Raw genomic sequence first — 13,760 nt, forward strand, 5'->3', positions numbered from 1 at the left:
CGCTGCAGAGATTTTTTTATTACCTTTAGAGCATTCGCTGAATTATTTGGGCTTTTGATCTGTGAAAATCCGGCGAAAAAAGGTTCCTCTGTTTGTTATGAACGATCACACCACCCGCCATCTTGGTGCGCCGCAAGACCGCCCCACAAGACCCTCCTCCATGAGGCGTTGTACCCCGTTCAATTGCATTGGCCTCAATTTCCCAGAAGCCCTAGCAGCCCACAGCATGTGTTGATTTCCGGTTTTTATAACATGAAGGTCTCGCTACCAGCTCCGCTGTATTGTTACAATACAGCGGATTAAACACATAAAACAAAAGGCGGGAATGTCGTAGTAAGCACCATCGAACCCTGGATTAAACAATTAGCGGCCGTCAAACTGTTAACATGGTGTGGTGGGTGGAGAGCGATGGCTGGACTACACAGTTAATGTGTTTTAACATGGTGTGGTGGGTGGAGAGCGATGGCTGGACTACACAGTTAATGTGTTTTAACATGGTGTGGTGGGTGGAGAGCGATGGCTGGACTACACAGTTAATGTGTGTTAACATGGTGTGGTGGGTGGAGCGTTATGGCTGGACTACACAGTTAATGTGTGTTAACATGGTGTGGTGGGTGGAGCGTTATGGCTGGACTACACAGTTAATGTGTGTCAACATGGTGTGGTGGGTGGAGCGATGGCTGGACTACACAGTTAATGTGTGTTAACATGGTGTGGTGGGTGGAGCGTTATGGCTGGACTACACAGTTAATGTGTGTTAACATGGTGTGGTGGGTGGAGCGTTATGGCTGGACTACACAGTTAATGTGTGTTAACATGGTGTGGTGGGTGGAGCGATGGCTGGACTACACATGATTTTGAGATGTTCAAGTGGGCCTCGATCCCAAAAGGTTGTTCCTAATAATGTCTTCTCTTCAAGATACAGGATGATTATATGAGTTTGTTTTTTAACATTTGTTTTTGGGGCTTTTGGAGCGACAGGAAATGGAATGGAATGGACATTGCACAAGCAAAGGTTGTCAGGGATCACGTCCCACTGGGAGGAGACCCCGGGGCAGACCAAGGATCACGTCCCACTGGGAGGAGACCCCGGGGCAGACCAAGGATCATGTCCCACCGGGAGGAGACCCCGGGGCAGACCAAGGCGCAGTTGAAGGAAACACATCGACTCACTGGCCTTGGAACGTCTCGGAATCCCCCAGGAGGAAGTCACTAATGTTGCTCTCTGGAGAGGGAAGTCTGGATCTCTCTGGGGGAGCTGTTGCCCCCACGACCCGACTACGGATAAGCGGTTGAAGATGGATGGAGGTTTTCGGGATCGGGACTTGAACCTGCGACACGCTGTCAGGCTGCCTAGGTGGCTATGCCAGCAGTCCGGTCCATTTCAGAGTCCCTCCTTCTGTCACTAGACAACAGTCCGGTCCATTTCAGAGTTCCACCTGTGATGTCACTAGACAACAGTCCGGTCCATGTTTTAGAGGTCCTCCTGTCACTAGACAACAGTCCGGTCCATTTCAGAGTTCCTCCTCCTGTCACTAGACATTAGACAAAAGTCCGGTCGATGTTTTAGAGTTCTTCCTGTCACTAGACACAGTCCAGTCCATATTTTAGAGGTCCTCCTGTCACTAGACAATAATCCGGTCCATGTTTTAGAGGTCCTCCTGTCACTAGACAAGGCACGACAAAACCATTCAAACCCTGAACCCCAAAAATACAAGATTTAGCACAAACAGAGTAACACAGAGTACACATTAAGAATAATAAAACAAGTCCTTAAAAATTAGCGTTTTTTTTGTTCTTTGTCATTTCATTTAATTTCATTATTATCATCAGTCTTTTTATTTTTTCCTACTAAAATGTATCGTAGTAAATAGTCCATATTATCAACATGTTAAAGCACTGCATAAGGACGTTAGGTTTCAACTATAGCCTCGGAGACCGTAGGCGGTTCGTTTAAAAAAAAAAAAAAAAGCCTGGGGAAGATGCCCTGGAAATGTGGCATAAGGGCGCTGACGCCTCTCTCTCTCACTCGCGCGCGCACGCACGCACACACACACACACACACACACGCACACGCACACGCACACGCACACGCACACGCGCACACGCACACGCACACGCACACGCACACGCACACACACACACACACACACCTTTTTTTATCCCACAATTTTGTAACCCATTTTTTCACCCAGTGTCAATTAGCTAATGTAATCCTGGGCGGTACACTTCCTCTGCCAACCTGGGGGGGCAGCAGACTGACCTCATGCTTCCTTCTATGCATGAGGAGTCCAAGCTGCTTCTTTTCACCTGACAGGGGGAGGTAGTTTAGAGACCAGGATTACGGCATTTCTTTGTGAGGGTACCGCTCTATGTCTTGACTAGGCTACTCATCCCCAGCACCTGTGTGTGTCTAATCCCTCTCTGGCATACACACACTCTGGGTACACCCAGACATACTCCACGGGGGGCGGGCAAGATGCCACCTAGAGCAGGCGTCTCTTCCAGGTTTTTAAACAGCTGGTGGATGGAAATGATGCTTGCGCGCGGCTGCAACTTGTAGCCTGCGGTCAAAGCGTTTCCGGTTTTCCGGGGGGGGGGGGGGAGTAGCACGGGCCCCCATGAGGATTATGAAAACTATTCGTCCCTGGTTTCATCTAACCTCTCAAGCCAGACAGCTATTCAACAATCTTCTAATACATTGTCTATGCCACGGTGTCTTTTAAATATATATTTTTTGATTTCCATTTCTGCTAAGCAGCAAACTTTTATCCGTTGACTAATTTGATTTACAATAGAACAAATGTGTGTGGCTGGGGGCAGGGCAGCGGGGTCTTGGGTGAGCTGTATTTCATCTGCATTTTCTGCGTTTCCATTAATCCAGAGAAGGTACGGTTTGTGGTGGTGGTCGGAGCGGGCATCAGGTTGGTGGTGGTGGTCGGAGCGGGCATCAGGTTGGTGGTGGTGGTGGTCGGAGCGGGCATCAGGTTGGTGGTGGTGGTGGTCGGAGCGGGCATCAGGTTGGTGGTGGTGGTGGTCGGAGCGGGCATCAGGTTGGTGGTGGTGGTGGTCGGAGCGGGCATCAGGTTGGTGGTGGTGGTGGTCGGAGCGGGCATCAGGTTGGTGGTGGTGGTCGGAGCGGGCATCAGGTTGGTGGTGGTGGTCGGAGCGGGCATCAGGTTGGTGGTGGTGGTCGGAGCGGGCATCAGGTTGGTGGTGGTGGTCGGAGCGGGCATCAGGTTGGTGGTGGTGGTCGGAGCGGGCATCAGGTTGGTGGTGGTGGTCGGAGCGGGCATCAGGTTAGTGGTGGTGGTCGGAGCGGGCATCAGGTTGGTGGTGGTGGTCGGAGCGGGCATCAGGTTGGTGGTGGTGGTCGGAGCGGGCATCAGGTTGGTGGTGGTGGTGGTCGGAGCGGGGCATCAGGTTGGTGGTGGTGGTCGGAGCGGGCATCAGGTTGGTGGTGGTGGTCGGAGCGGGCATCAGGTTGGTGGTGGTGGTGGTCGGAGCGGGCATCAGGTTGGTGGTGGTGGTGGTCGGAGCGGGCATCAGGTTGGTGGTGGTGGTCGGAGCGGGCATCAGGTTGGTGGTGGTGGTCGGAGCGGGCATCATTAGTCCAGGGAAGGTGCGGTCGGAGCGGGCATCGAGGACGGAGGGTCAGTATTAACACTTGAAGGCGCTGCAGGCGATGCAGCTGAACAGGAACAGGAGCCACAGGGAGAGAGACACACACACTGAACCGTTGATGTCTCTACCTGTTCCTGGTCCTACAGAGAGAGAGAGAGAGAGAGAGACAAAGACAGAGACAGAGACAGAGACAGAGACAGAGACAGAGAGAGAGAGAGAGATATCTTCTCTTTTCCCAGAGACAGATTTACACCTTTTTACACTACAGATTTTGGAATGGAACACCTTTGTCCCATATGTCTCTTTTATTAATTAAAGCCTCTCAGTACAGGGCTGTGTGAAATGGAATGGACTTCCTCTGTATATAAGGGAATGTGCTACATTTTCCTCTTTTAAATACAATCTGAAAAAATGGTTGCTTAAAAACCAAAGCTGAAACCATTCATGATTATTTTAGGTGTATTTCTTTTGTATGCTGTGTTAGAGATTATTAGAGTAAACCTACCCTAATAATAGTTTTATCTAATAGTTTAATCTTTTCTTATTCTTACTAGTGTTATTACGTTTGAAATGTACTAGGTATTTGTATGCTATGTGAGATGAGATGAGATGAGATGAGATATACTTTATTGTCCCACAAGGGGAAATTTGTCTTGGGCAAAAGTGCATTAGTACATTGATACATCAACGCTTTTTAAAACAGACAGACAATACAAAAAAGACAATACACAGTAGCAGCAAGGTACAAGTCACAAGAGTATCACAAAAGAAGTGCAGGTTGCAATAAGAGAAGGTATATAATATAAAAAAGTGTATTCACAGTTTATAGTACACAATCACAGTAAAGTGCAATAAATAACTGATGAAGGTCAAGAAGTCCCTTCCCCACTAAGAACTATGAACTATGTGACGGTTGTTTAGTAGAACAATTGAAGTGGGAACAAAAGAAAGTTTGAAGCGGTTGCTCTTGCAACGACACGCTCTGTAGCGTCTACCAGAGGGTAACAGCTCATACTCTGAAGATAATATATGTGAAGGATCAGACAACACTCTATTTGACAGACTGAGCACTGTTTTCTCAAAGATTGTCTGAAGAGATGGAGAATCTTTCCTACCAATTACCTTCATGGCTGTTTTTTCCATTTTAGCTATTCTAGATTTGAGCTGGACAGAGAGTGTCCCAAACCAAGCTGACATGCCATATCTAATAATGCTACCTAGCACTGCATCATAGAAGGTTGACATGACTCCCTTGCTCACACCAAAGAGCCTGAGTCTGCGGAGAAAGTGCAAGCGTTGTGCCAATTTGGCACACAGATAGTCCACATGGACATTCCATTTGAGCTGGTTGTCCATTTGGATCCCCAGGTACTTGTATGATACAACCTGCTCAATTTGCGTGCCCCCCATGACCACTGGGACATGGATGTGGACACCTTTTGGATCGAAGATCATCTATTTGGTTTTTGTGGTGTTTAACATAAGGTGGCTATTATCACACCAGTCTTTAAAGTTATTGATCTCACTGATATAACCCACCGGTATATAACAGTCCTGTTTGTAATGTCTGATGTCTGGGGACTACAGATGGAAATTAGTCTTGCTAAATCTGGTATATTTAAACTGCATTTTTAATGTAATGTTCATCAATGTACACTGTCCGACCAAATAAACGAATAAAGTAAAGTAAAGTAAAGTAGGTACAGTGTATAGGAGACAGAGAGAATCAGAGCCTTTGCGCAAAATGTTGTTTTCAGTTCAAGGAATACTTGGAACAATCTACCAACTAGAGAATGTCCATCCATTACATCTTTTAAGATCCAACTGAAATAAAGGATCATTGACAATCAATCATGTGAACATTTTTAAATAGGCTAACATGTAGATTTTATTAGTTTTCTTGAGTGTCCTGCATTTTAGGTCAACACTAGGACTTTCTATTATTGCTTTTCGTCTTCTGTTTTACCCTTTTAGTGATGTTTATGTGCTCTTTTTGTAATGTTTCTTGTTTTCTGTATGGGGACTACAGATGGAAACTATAGCTTTCTTGCTAAATCAGGTGTATTTAGACTATTTACACAGCATTGTATGTGTGATCGTTTATATGCGCTGTCCCTCCCAAATACATTTATAAATACATCAAAACAGTATTGATGAGTGGTCTATCAGTGTCGAATCACACTGTTTTTACTTGAGCAAATGTTCCACCACTACACTATTGAAAAGTTCGTTGTTCAGTGAAATTGCTAACCACCCCAAAATGTTCAAATTAAAGAGACTTGACATTGACTTGTCTCAAGGTGATGTTTGTTGTATGGTGGACAAAACCATTCCCAACTCAACTCCTCTTCCACCACCAAGGACTGTCTAAAGAGGACAAGACGCAAAGACCGTAAGGGCGACGCCATGTTGCTCACATGGTGCTCCATGGAAGGAAAGAAACATGCGCAATGGGCTTTATGCAGCCAACACTTCCTCCTTCAGCTTCCTTTGTCTCAACTGCGCATGTTTCTTTCCTTCCATGGAGCACCATGTGGGCAACATGGCGGCGCCCTTACGGTCTTCGCGTCTTGTCCTCTTTAGACATTCCTTGGTGGTGGAAGGGGAGTTGAGTTGTGAATGGTTTTGTCCACCAGAGGCTGCCATTTGGATTGTCTGAGGAAACACTTACTATACTATAGAGGAAGAGACTGGCATTCTGGATGCCCAGTCTGTTAGTAGAGTAACTTACTGTAGAGGTAGAGACTGGCATTCTGGATGCCCAGTCTGTTAGTAAAGTAACTTACTGTAGAGGTAGAGACTGGCATTCTGGATGCCCAGCCTGTTAGTAGAGTAACTTACTATAGAGGTAGAGACTGGCATTCTGGATGCCCAGTCTGTTCGTAGAGTAACTTACTATAGACCGATTCCGTACCAGTTTCATGGTTGCAGCCTACGTATTTCCTGTAGGCGGACTCGACATAGCTGCGGGAGTAAAACCCTCACCAGGCGCACCTCTTCCACTACAGTGAACGGCAGAGTGACTGATGTTAGGTTGCCTCAAACTTTACTCCTTTACCTGCTTTTTTACTAACACTAACATTACAAAGATGCCCAGAACATCGAGATGAACCTGTGTAGTTTATGGCTGCTCCAACAGTAGTGGCAACATAAAAACAAAACAAAAAAACGGAATGTCTAATATCCACCTCGGTGGCGGAGACCAGAGCCATTGAGTAATGGTTGAGACAAAGCAGTGAAGGGTCCTGAAAGATACGTAATTTCAGTCTTACCCAATACCCAATCTTTCTGTTTTATGAACACAAGGCTGCTGTATTTTATACCTCATACTAAGCATTTAAAGTATGAGGTATAAAGTACAGCAGCCTTGTGTTAATAAACAGAAAGATTGGGTATTGGGTAAGACTGAAATTACGTATCTTTCAGGACCCTTCACTGCTTTGTCTCAACCATTACTCAATGGCTCTGGTCTCCGCCACAGTGGTGGATATTAGACATTCCGTTTTTTTTATTTTTTATGTTGCCACTACTGTTGGAGCAGCCATAAACTACACAGGTTCATCTCGATGTTCTGGGCATCTTTGTAATGTTAGTGTTAGTAAAAAAGCAGGTAAAGGAGTAAAGTTTGAGGCAAACTAACATCAGTCACTCTGCCGTTCACTGTAGTGGAAGAGGTGCGCCTGGTGAGGGTTTTACTCCCGCAGCTATGTCGAGTCCGCCTACAGGAAATACGTAGGCTGCGACCATGAAACCGGTACGGAATCGGTCTATAGAGGTAGAGACTGGATGCCCAGCCTGTTAGTAGAGTAACTTACTGTAGAGGTAGAGACTGGCATTCTGGATGCCCTATCTGTTAGTAGAGTAACTTACTGTAGAGGTAGAGACTGGCATTCTGGATGCCCAGTCTGTTAGTAGAGTAACTTACTGTAGAGGTAGAGACTGGATGCCCAGTCTGTTAGTAGAGTAACTTACTATAGAGGTAGAGACTGGCATTCTGGATGCCCAGCCTGTTCGTGGCCACGCAGGTGTAGTTCCCATAATCCTCCTGGGTGACGTTGGCGAAGGTCAGCACGGAGGAGGTACCGAGCGTCTGGATGTTGATGACCTGACTGTTGGATATTCTGAACAGGAGAGAGAAAAACACAGCAAAGAAAAACATGTCAAGGAGATGCAAAACATCAACGATATCTACTTGTTTCACGCACATCTGGGAAAGGTGATCATCTGTACATGAAGAAGGGCAAGCCAGAGTTTATGCTGACACACAAGGTATACTGCCTGGAAAAGTAGAATTAGCATAAAAAGGGAAATGTATAGCATCATTTTGGCACACATGTAGGAAGTTGGCCGAGAGATAAAAGGGCAAGGGCCCGTAGCACTTGCCCTAGACTAGCCCCTTAGATAGCACTTTATGTAGACTTAGATAGTATTTTAGACAGACTTATAGCTCGTTACGTAGACAGCACTAGAATTGCATTTTATCTAGTCATAGCACTTTATAGTACACATGTATTATTATATTATATAATATAGTATAGTATGTATAGTTGACATAGATACTCCACTGTTACGTTCTTAGTTTATACATGATTCATGATAACTACTTTTTATATATGTGATGTATGCCATGCTTTTGTTTTTGTTTAAATGTAAGTCGCTCTGGATCAAGAGCGTCTGATAAATGCCTAAATTGTAAATTGTAAGGGCCTGAGTACAGTGGAACAGAAAGACTGTAACTGTACGACGTGCGGAGGAAGAGAGTGTATAGCCCACCTACTGTATGTGCACCGGTGGAAGGGAGAGTGTGTACCGTAACGTAATGTATGTGCATGCATGTTTTTGTAATAGGGCGGATAACTGAGCTGGTTTGCCGTCAGCATCCCTGGATGATAAGATTATGAGCAGACTATCTATTATGTGTCTCTTCATGGGAAGTGAGTGTACTATTAAACAGGACTCTCAGCCCATAGAGTGAAGTGAGTGTACTATTAAACAGGACTCTCAGCCCATAGAGCCAGCTGACAGACCTATATACCATTGGGACGGTGGGACCCTACGTATATAGAGAGAACAATATTACTCCAGTTTTGGCTTCACTGCACTGGCTTCCGGTTGTTTTTAGGATTGATTTTTAAATTATTTTACTTGCGTATAAAGCTCTCAATGGTCTCGCACCTTCCTACCTACATGACTGCCTGCCTAAATATGTCGCAAACCGCCCCCCTAAGATCTTCCACTGCTGGCCTGCTCGCTTTGCCTAAAGAAAATGGCAACTAAAAAATACGGGGAAGCAGCTTTTTGCTTCTAGGGGCCGACGGCATGGAACAAGTCCAACTGTACCTTCGTCAGGCAGCCTCTGTAGACATTTTTAAAGCACAGCTCAAGACCCACTTCTACAACATTGCTTTTAATTGATCTTTTATTTTTTTGTTATTCATGTTTGTTATTCACTGTATTGCATTACTGCTTGTTTTTTTTTAATGTTTATGCCTTGCTTTTCTTTTCTCCATTGTTCTGTAAAGCACTTTGAGCAGCATTTCATGTCATGAAAGGTGCTATACAAATAAAGTTTTATTATTATTATTATTTATTATTTATATTATATGTATGCATACAGGTCTCAGAGCACAAGACTATTTGTTTGCATGCCTGTACTGTTAGGGTCAGCTATTTAAAATGTTAATTTGTTACATAATTGCATGGTCTTCTTTCTCTCAAGTTCAGTCTTCTATGTTTCTATGGCTTATTGTGCATATTATAGCATATCATTTCTTTGCTATTGCTGTATTCCTTGGCTGCCCATTGCTTTTATTTATTTTTAGCTTTTCTTTTGCTTTTTCCTTTGCTGCTGCATTTAGTTTAGTTTAGTTTTATAATAATACTTCACACGTCATCCTCAAAGCTCACAGGCAGAGGGCAGCATTGACCTATTGAACTGTTTTGTTACTTAACCTCCAGCCCTGCCTCCTCTGTGAGAGGCATTACTTAACCTCCAGCCCTGCCTCCTCTGTGAGAGGCATTACTTAACCTCCAGCCCTGTCTCCTCTGTGAGAGGCATTACTTAACCTCCAGCCCTGTCTCCTCTGTGAGAGGCATTACTTAACCTCCAGCCCTGTCTCCTCTGTGAGAGGCATTACTTAACCTCCAGCCCTGTCTCCTCTGTGAGAGGCATTACTTAACCTCCAGCCCTGTCTCCTCTGTGAGAGGCATTACTTAACCTCCAGCCCAGCTTTGAAATGATTTGATCTCAGTTGAATGAAGGCCAAATGACGTGCTGAGTGCAGAGGAGTAGGGAGGGAGGGGGAGGAGCATCAGTCAGATGTATTTGATGGGGGGGGGGGGGGGGGGGGGGGGGAGTTGGAGGTGCATGGGGAGGGGGACTGAAGTAGAAAACGCTCGGCAGCTGTGCAGTGTTGTTTTTGGCAGCAAATTTCTATTTTAGTTTTAGTCGTTGTCTCTTGAATAGTTTTCACTTAGTTTTAGTCACATTTTAGTCACCTGGAATGTATTAGTGTTAGTCTAGTTTTAGTCGACTAAATGTCATAGGATTTTAGTCGACTAAATCTACAGGTGATTTAGTCGACTAAAATGCATTTTGGCGGGCATTGTTAACGTCATAATAACTGATTTTACACTTGCTGAAAATAGCCGATCTACAAGCTCATACCGCGTCGCGCTGAGCTTGTAGATCTGCTATTTTCAGCATGCAACCAAGTGTAAAATGACTTATACTGGATCTCTTGTCCACTAGTCCCTTCCTAACATTTTAGTGTAGTTTTTATTTGTTGACGAAATTTTCAGTATATTTAGTCTTAGTTTTAGTCACCGTAGCTTAGTTTTCATTTAGTTTTCTTCAGTGGAAAAAGGTCGTCGAGGAAAATTTTTCGTCTTAGTTTTAGTCGACGAAAACAACACTGCAGCTGTGAACAATGTGACAGTGATCAAACATGCACTTCATGCTTCCCACGACAACGACCATCACCCCTTTCTGTCAAAGTAGCTGACAACTCCCTTTGGTTTGTGTTGTGTCTCCGTTGCCGCGGGCAACAACAAGCACTGAGCAGAGCAGGTATACGCCAAGAAAGAACATCTAAACCTCTGTGGAAAAAAATTACCTATGTATAATAATGTAAGCTATAAACTGTAAATTGGTCAATCTGTGTTATGGCCAAAATGCAGATGCACACAGAGCAGGAAATGTGGCTGGTTTCCCCAGGCTTTTCTTTTCTCTTGTGAAAGCGAAACGCCTGCGGTCTCCAAGGCGAGGCGAGGCTAGGCCGGGTCTCCCTGACTCTCCAGCTCTCTAACCAACAGAAAGTATATGAGCCTCCTGTACAGTAAATGGTACAGTACTTCTTCATAGAGACACTCAGCACCCAACACTAAACCATACACTCCAGGAAACATTGGAAAATGCACAAAATACTAAAGACCATAAATCTTGGATAAAGCGCTGGTGTGCCTATATTAGATTATCTATCATATCCATGTTCCAGTTCTTACTCACAGGTCCTGCTCTCTTCCTGTCACAGAACTTTTACTGCCGCTACACTGGATCCAAAATCGAATGATAAATATTGTTGTTGTGGTTTTTGTACTTTTTTTATCATCATCATCATCATCAGCAGCAGCAGCAGCAGCAGCGCCATCACAAACGTTCCTTCCCCTCTACATGACATTCTTGGATGCAGGCGCAGGTTTCAAGGATGTTTAACCTATTCTGAATTTCTGACCTGAGATCAGATTCATACGAGGTTTCCACTGGGACACACACTGGTCTGATTAACCCATTCTGACCCGAGATCAGATTCTAAAAATTTCAGTCGTTATTCGATTTTTCAATAGCTAAAGCATAACACGATGCTAACACCAAAAGGGGTTCCCGTTCAGAATGGGATAAATCCAAGCAAAGGTACAAAGGGAATAGGCAAAAGTCGTAGTCAAAGGCATGAGTTAGAATACACAAGCTATGAACGGACAGGACCGTGTGGAGCAGGTGTGTATAGTTAGTAGGTTGGAGATGATGATCTCTGGAATGAGAGCATGGGCGTCATGGTCCTGACAGCCAGCCGCCAGATATAGTTGGGGGACAATAGCAGCGATCTGCAGCCTGCTTGGTTATTGTTGCATCATCAGTGAAAGGAGCTGGTCCAGAATAATGTCTCTGTCCCTGAATGTCATCACTGTTCCTTCCCGTCTCTCCAGAACTTACGGCGGGCGGGATGCTCCACCAGGGGGCGGGATGCTCCACCAGGGGGCGGGATGCTCCACCAGGGGGCGGGATGCGCTTGTAGGTGGAAGATTCCATCTTAACCCATAGCACTTGCCGTAGCAAAGCAAAGCCAAGCAAAGGTACTATGTTTACCCAGGGTAACTGGACTAAGGAAAGGAAAGGTACTATATTGTTTACCCAGGGTAACTGGACTAAGGAAAGCAAAGGTACTATGTTTACCCAGGGTAACTGGACTAAGGAAAGGAAAGGTACCATGTTTACCCAGGGTAACTGGACTAAAGAAAGGAAAGGTACTATGTTTACCCAGGGTAACTGGACTAAGGAAAGGAAAGGTACTATGTTTACCCAGGGTAACTGGACTAAGGAATGGAAAGGTACTATGTTTACCCAGGGTAACTGGACTAAGGAAAGGAAAGGTACTATGTTTACCCAGGGTAACTGGACTAAGGAAAGGAAAGGTACTATGTTTACCCAGGGTAACTGGACTAAGGAAAGGAAAGGTACTATGTTTACCCAGGGTAACTGGACTAAGCTCAATAACTTTACAGCCAGGCCCTGCTCATAGAACATTTCATGGTAGGGGTTCAGTGCCTTGCTCAAGGGCCACTTCAGCGGTGGTAATTTTAACGTGCCGGTCCGGGGATACGAACTAGCGACCTTTCCGATATCAAGACCGCTCCGCAAACCGTTCGGCCACCACTGCCCGCTACAAGCAAGCCCCCACGTCCTTTTACAGGCATACGCAAAGGCTCAACTTATGTAACTTAGATAGCATTCTATGTAGACATAGCACTATATAGTATATATGCATAGTTCATTATCCCATTTTGAGCGGGAACTCCTTTTGGTGGTTACATACATTGTTATAATTTAGCTATTGAAAAATAGCAGATCTACAAGCTCATAGCGCACCACCGAGTGGCGCGCTACGAGCTTGTAGGTCTGCTATTTTTGAAAAATCGTAAAAATGTGCCTCAAATCTTTCAGAAAATTGTCATGATTTAGAAAACTTATTTTTTCTTTCCGACGTCAGGCCTGGATGGGTTAAAGATATTCCACTGTTCATATCATAGCATAATATGTATGATTCATGATGACAATTCTTTATGTATTGGATGTATTACCATGTCTTTTGTTCCTGCATACTGTAGGTCGCGAGCGTCTGCTGAATGCCTAATTAGAAATTTAATTGAAATTGAAATGACAAGTGATAGAATCTGCTTTATTGTCACATCACAGGCTTACAGAAGGAAGGAAGTGGGTGAAATGCGTTTCTGTGCATCTGCACTCCCATCGTATTGTAATGTCATAGAAGTAATCAAGGTAAGAAGAAGGGGGGAAAGGAGATCAAACAAGAAAATAAGACAAAATACAATTCAAAATCTATCTACATATTCACATGGTGCCTGAGATAAGATATAAAAGGTGCCATGAGCATAGCAGCAGGTGCAGGCTGTGCGTGATATATACTTATGAGCATTAGTTAAGGTGTTGGAAAAAAGCAACAAACAAATGTCAGTGCGTAACGAGCGCATACTCCACATAACGTAGGCTGACATGGTGTAGTCTGTAGGTGGAACCATGAATAAAGCAAGGAACAAAAGAAAGAAAAGTCAAGTCACATGTCTTGTATAATTCACATTATGTCCAAGGAAGAGCTAAGAAATTCTGTCTGGAGTTTGCATGTTCTCCCCGTGTCCCCTAGGGTAGGTACCCTCACATGTTCTCCCCGTGTCCCCTAGGGTATAGTACCCTCACATGTTCTCCTCGTGTCCCCTAGGGTAGGTACCCTCACATGTTCTCCCCGTGTCCCCTAGGGTAGGTACCCTCACATGTTCTCCCCGTGTCCCCTAGGGTAGGTACCCTCACATGTTCTCCCCGTGTCCCCTAGGGTAGGTACCCT

The 13,760-nt window shown here is 44.9% G+C and overlaps 1 protein-coding gene across 1 annotated transcript in view; it reads right to left on the reverse strand.

Moving 5' to 3' along the window:
• Positions 1–3,632: 3,632 nt before the first annotated feature.
• Positions 3,633–13,760, reverse strand: part of LOC310854801 (limbic system-associated membrane protein-like) — a 243,186-nt gene continuing 233,058 nt past the window's right edge. Inside the window, exons 7-8 of the mRNA XM_083759487.1 lie at positions 7,597–7,745; positions 3,633–3,764 (exon numbers count right to left, since the gene is read on the reverse strand). Coding sequence (XP_083615613.1) covers positions 3,661–3,764; positions 7,597–7,745 — 253 coding nt within the window. The 3' untranslated portion in view covers positions 3,633–3,660. The remainder of the gene's footprint in view (positions 3,765–7,596; positions 7,746–13,760) is intronic.

Source organism: Protomyctophum parallelum, assembly GCF_964188405.1.
Source record: "Protomyctophum parallelum genome assembly, chromosome: 2".
NCBI lineage: Eukaryota > Metazoa > Chordata > Actinopteri > Myctophiformes > Myctophidae > Protomyctophum > Protomyctophum parallelum.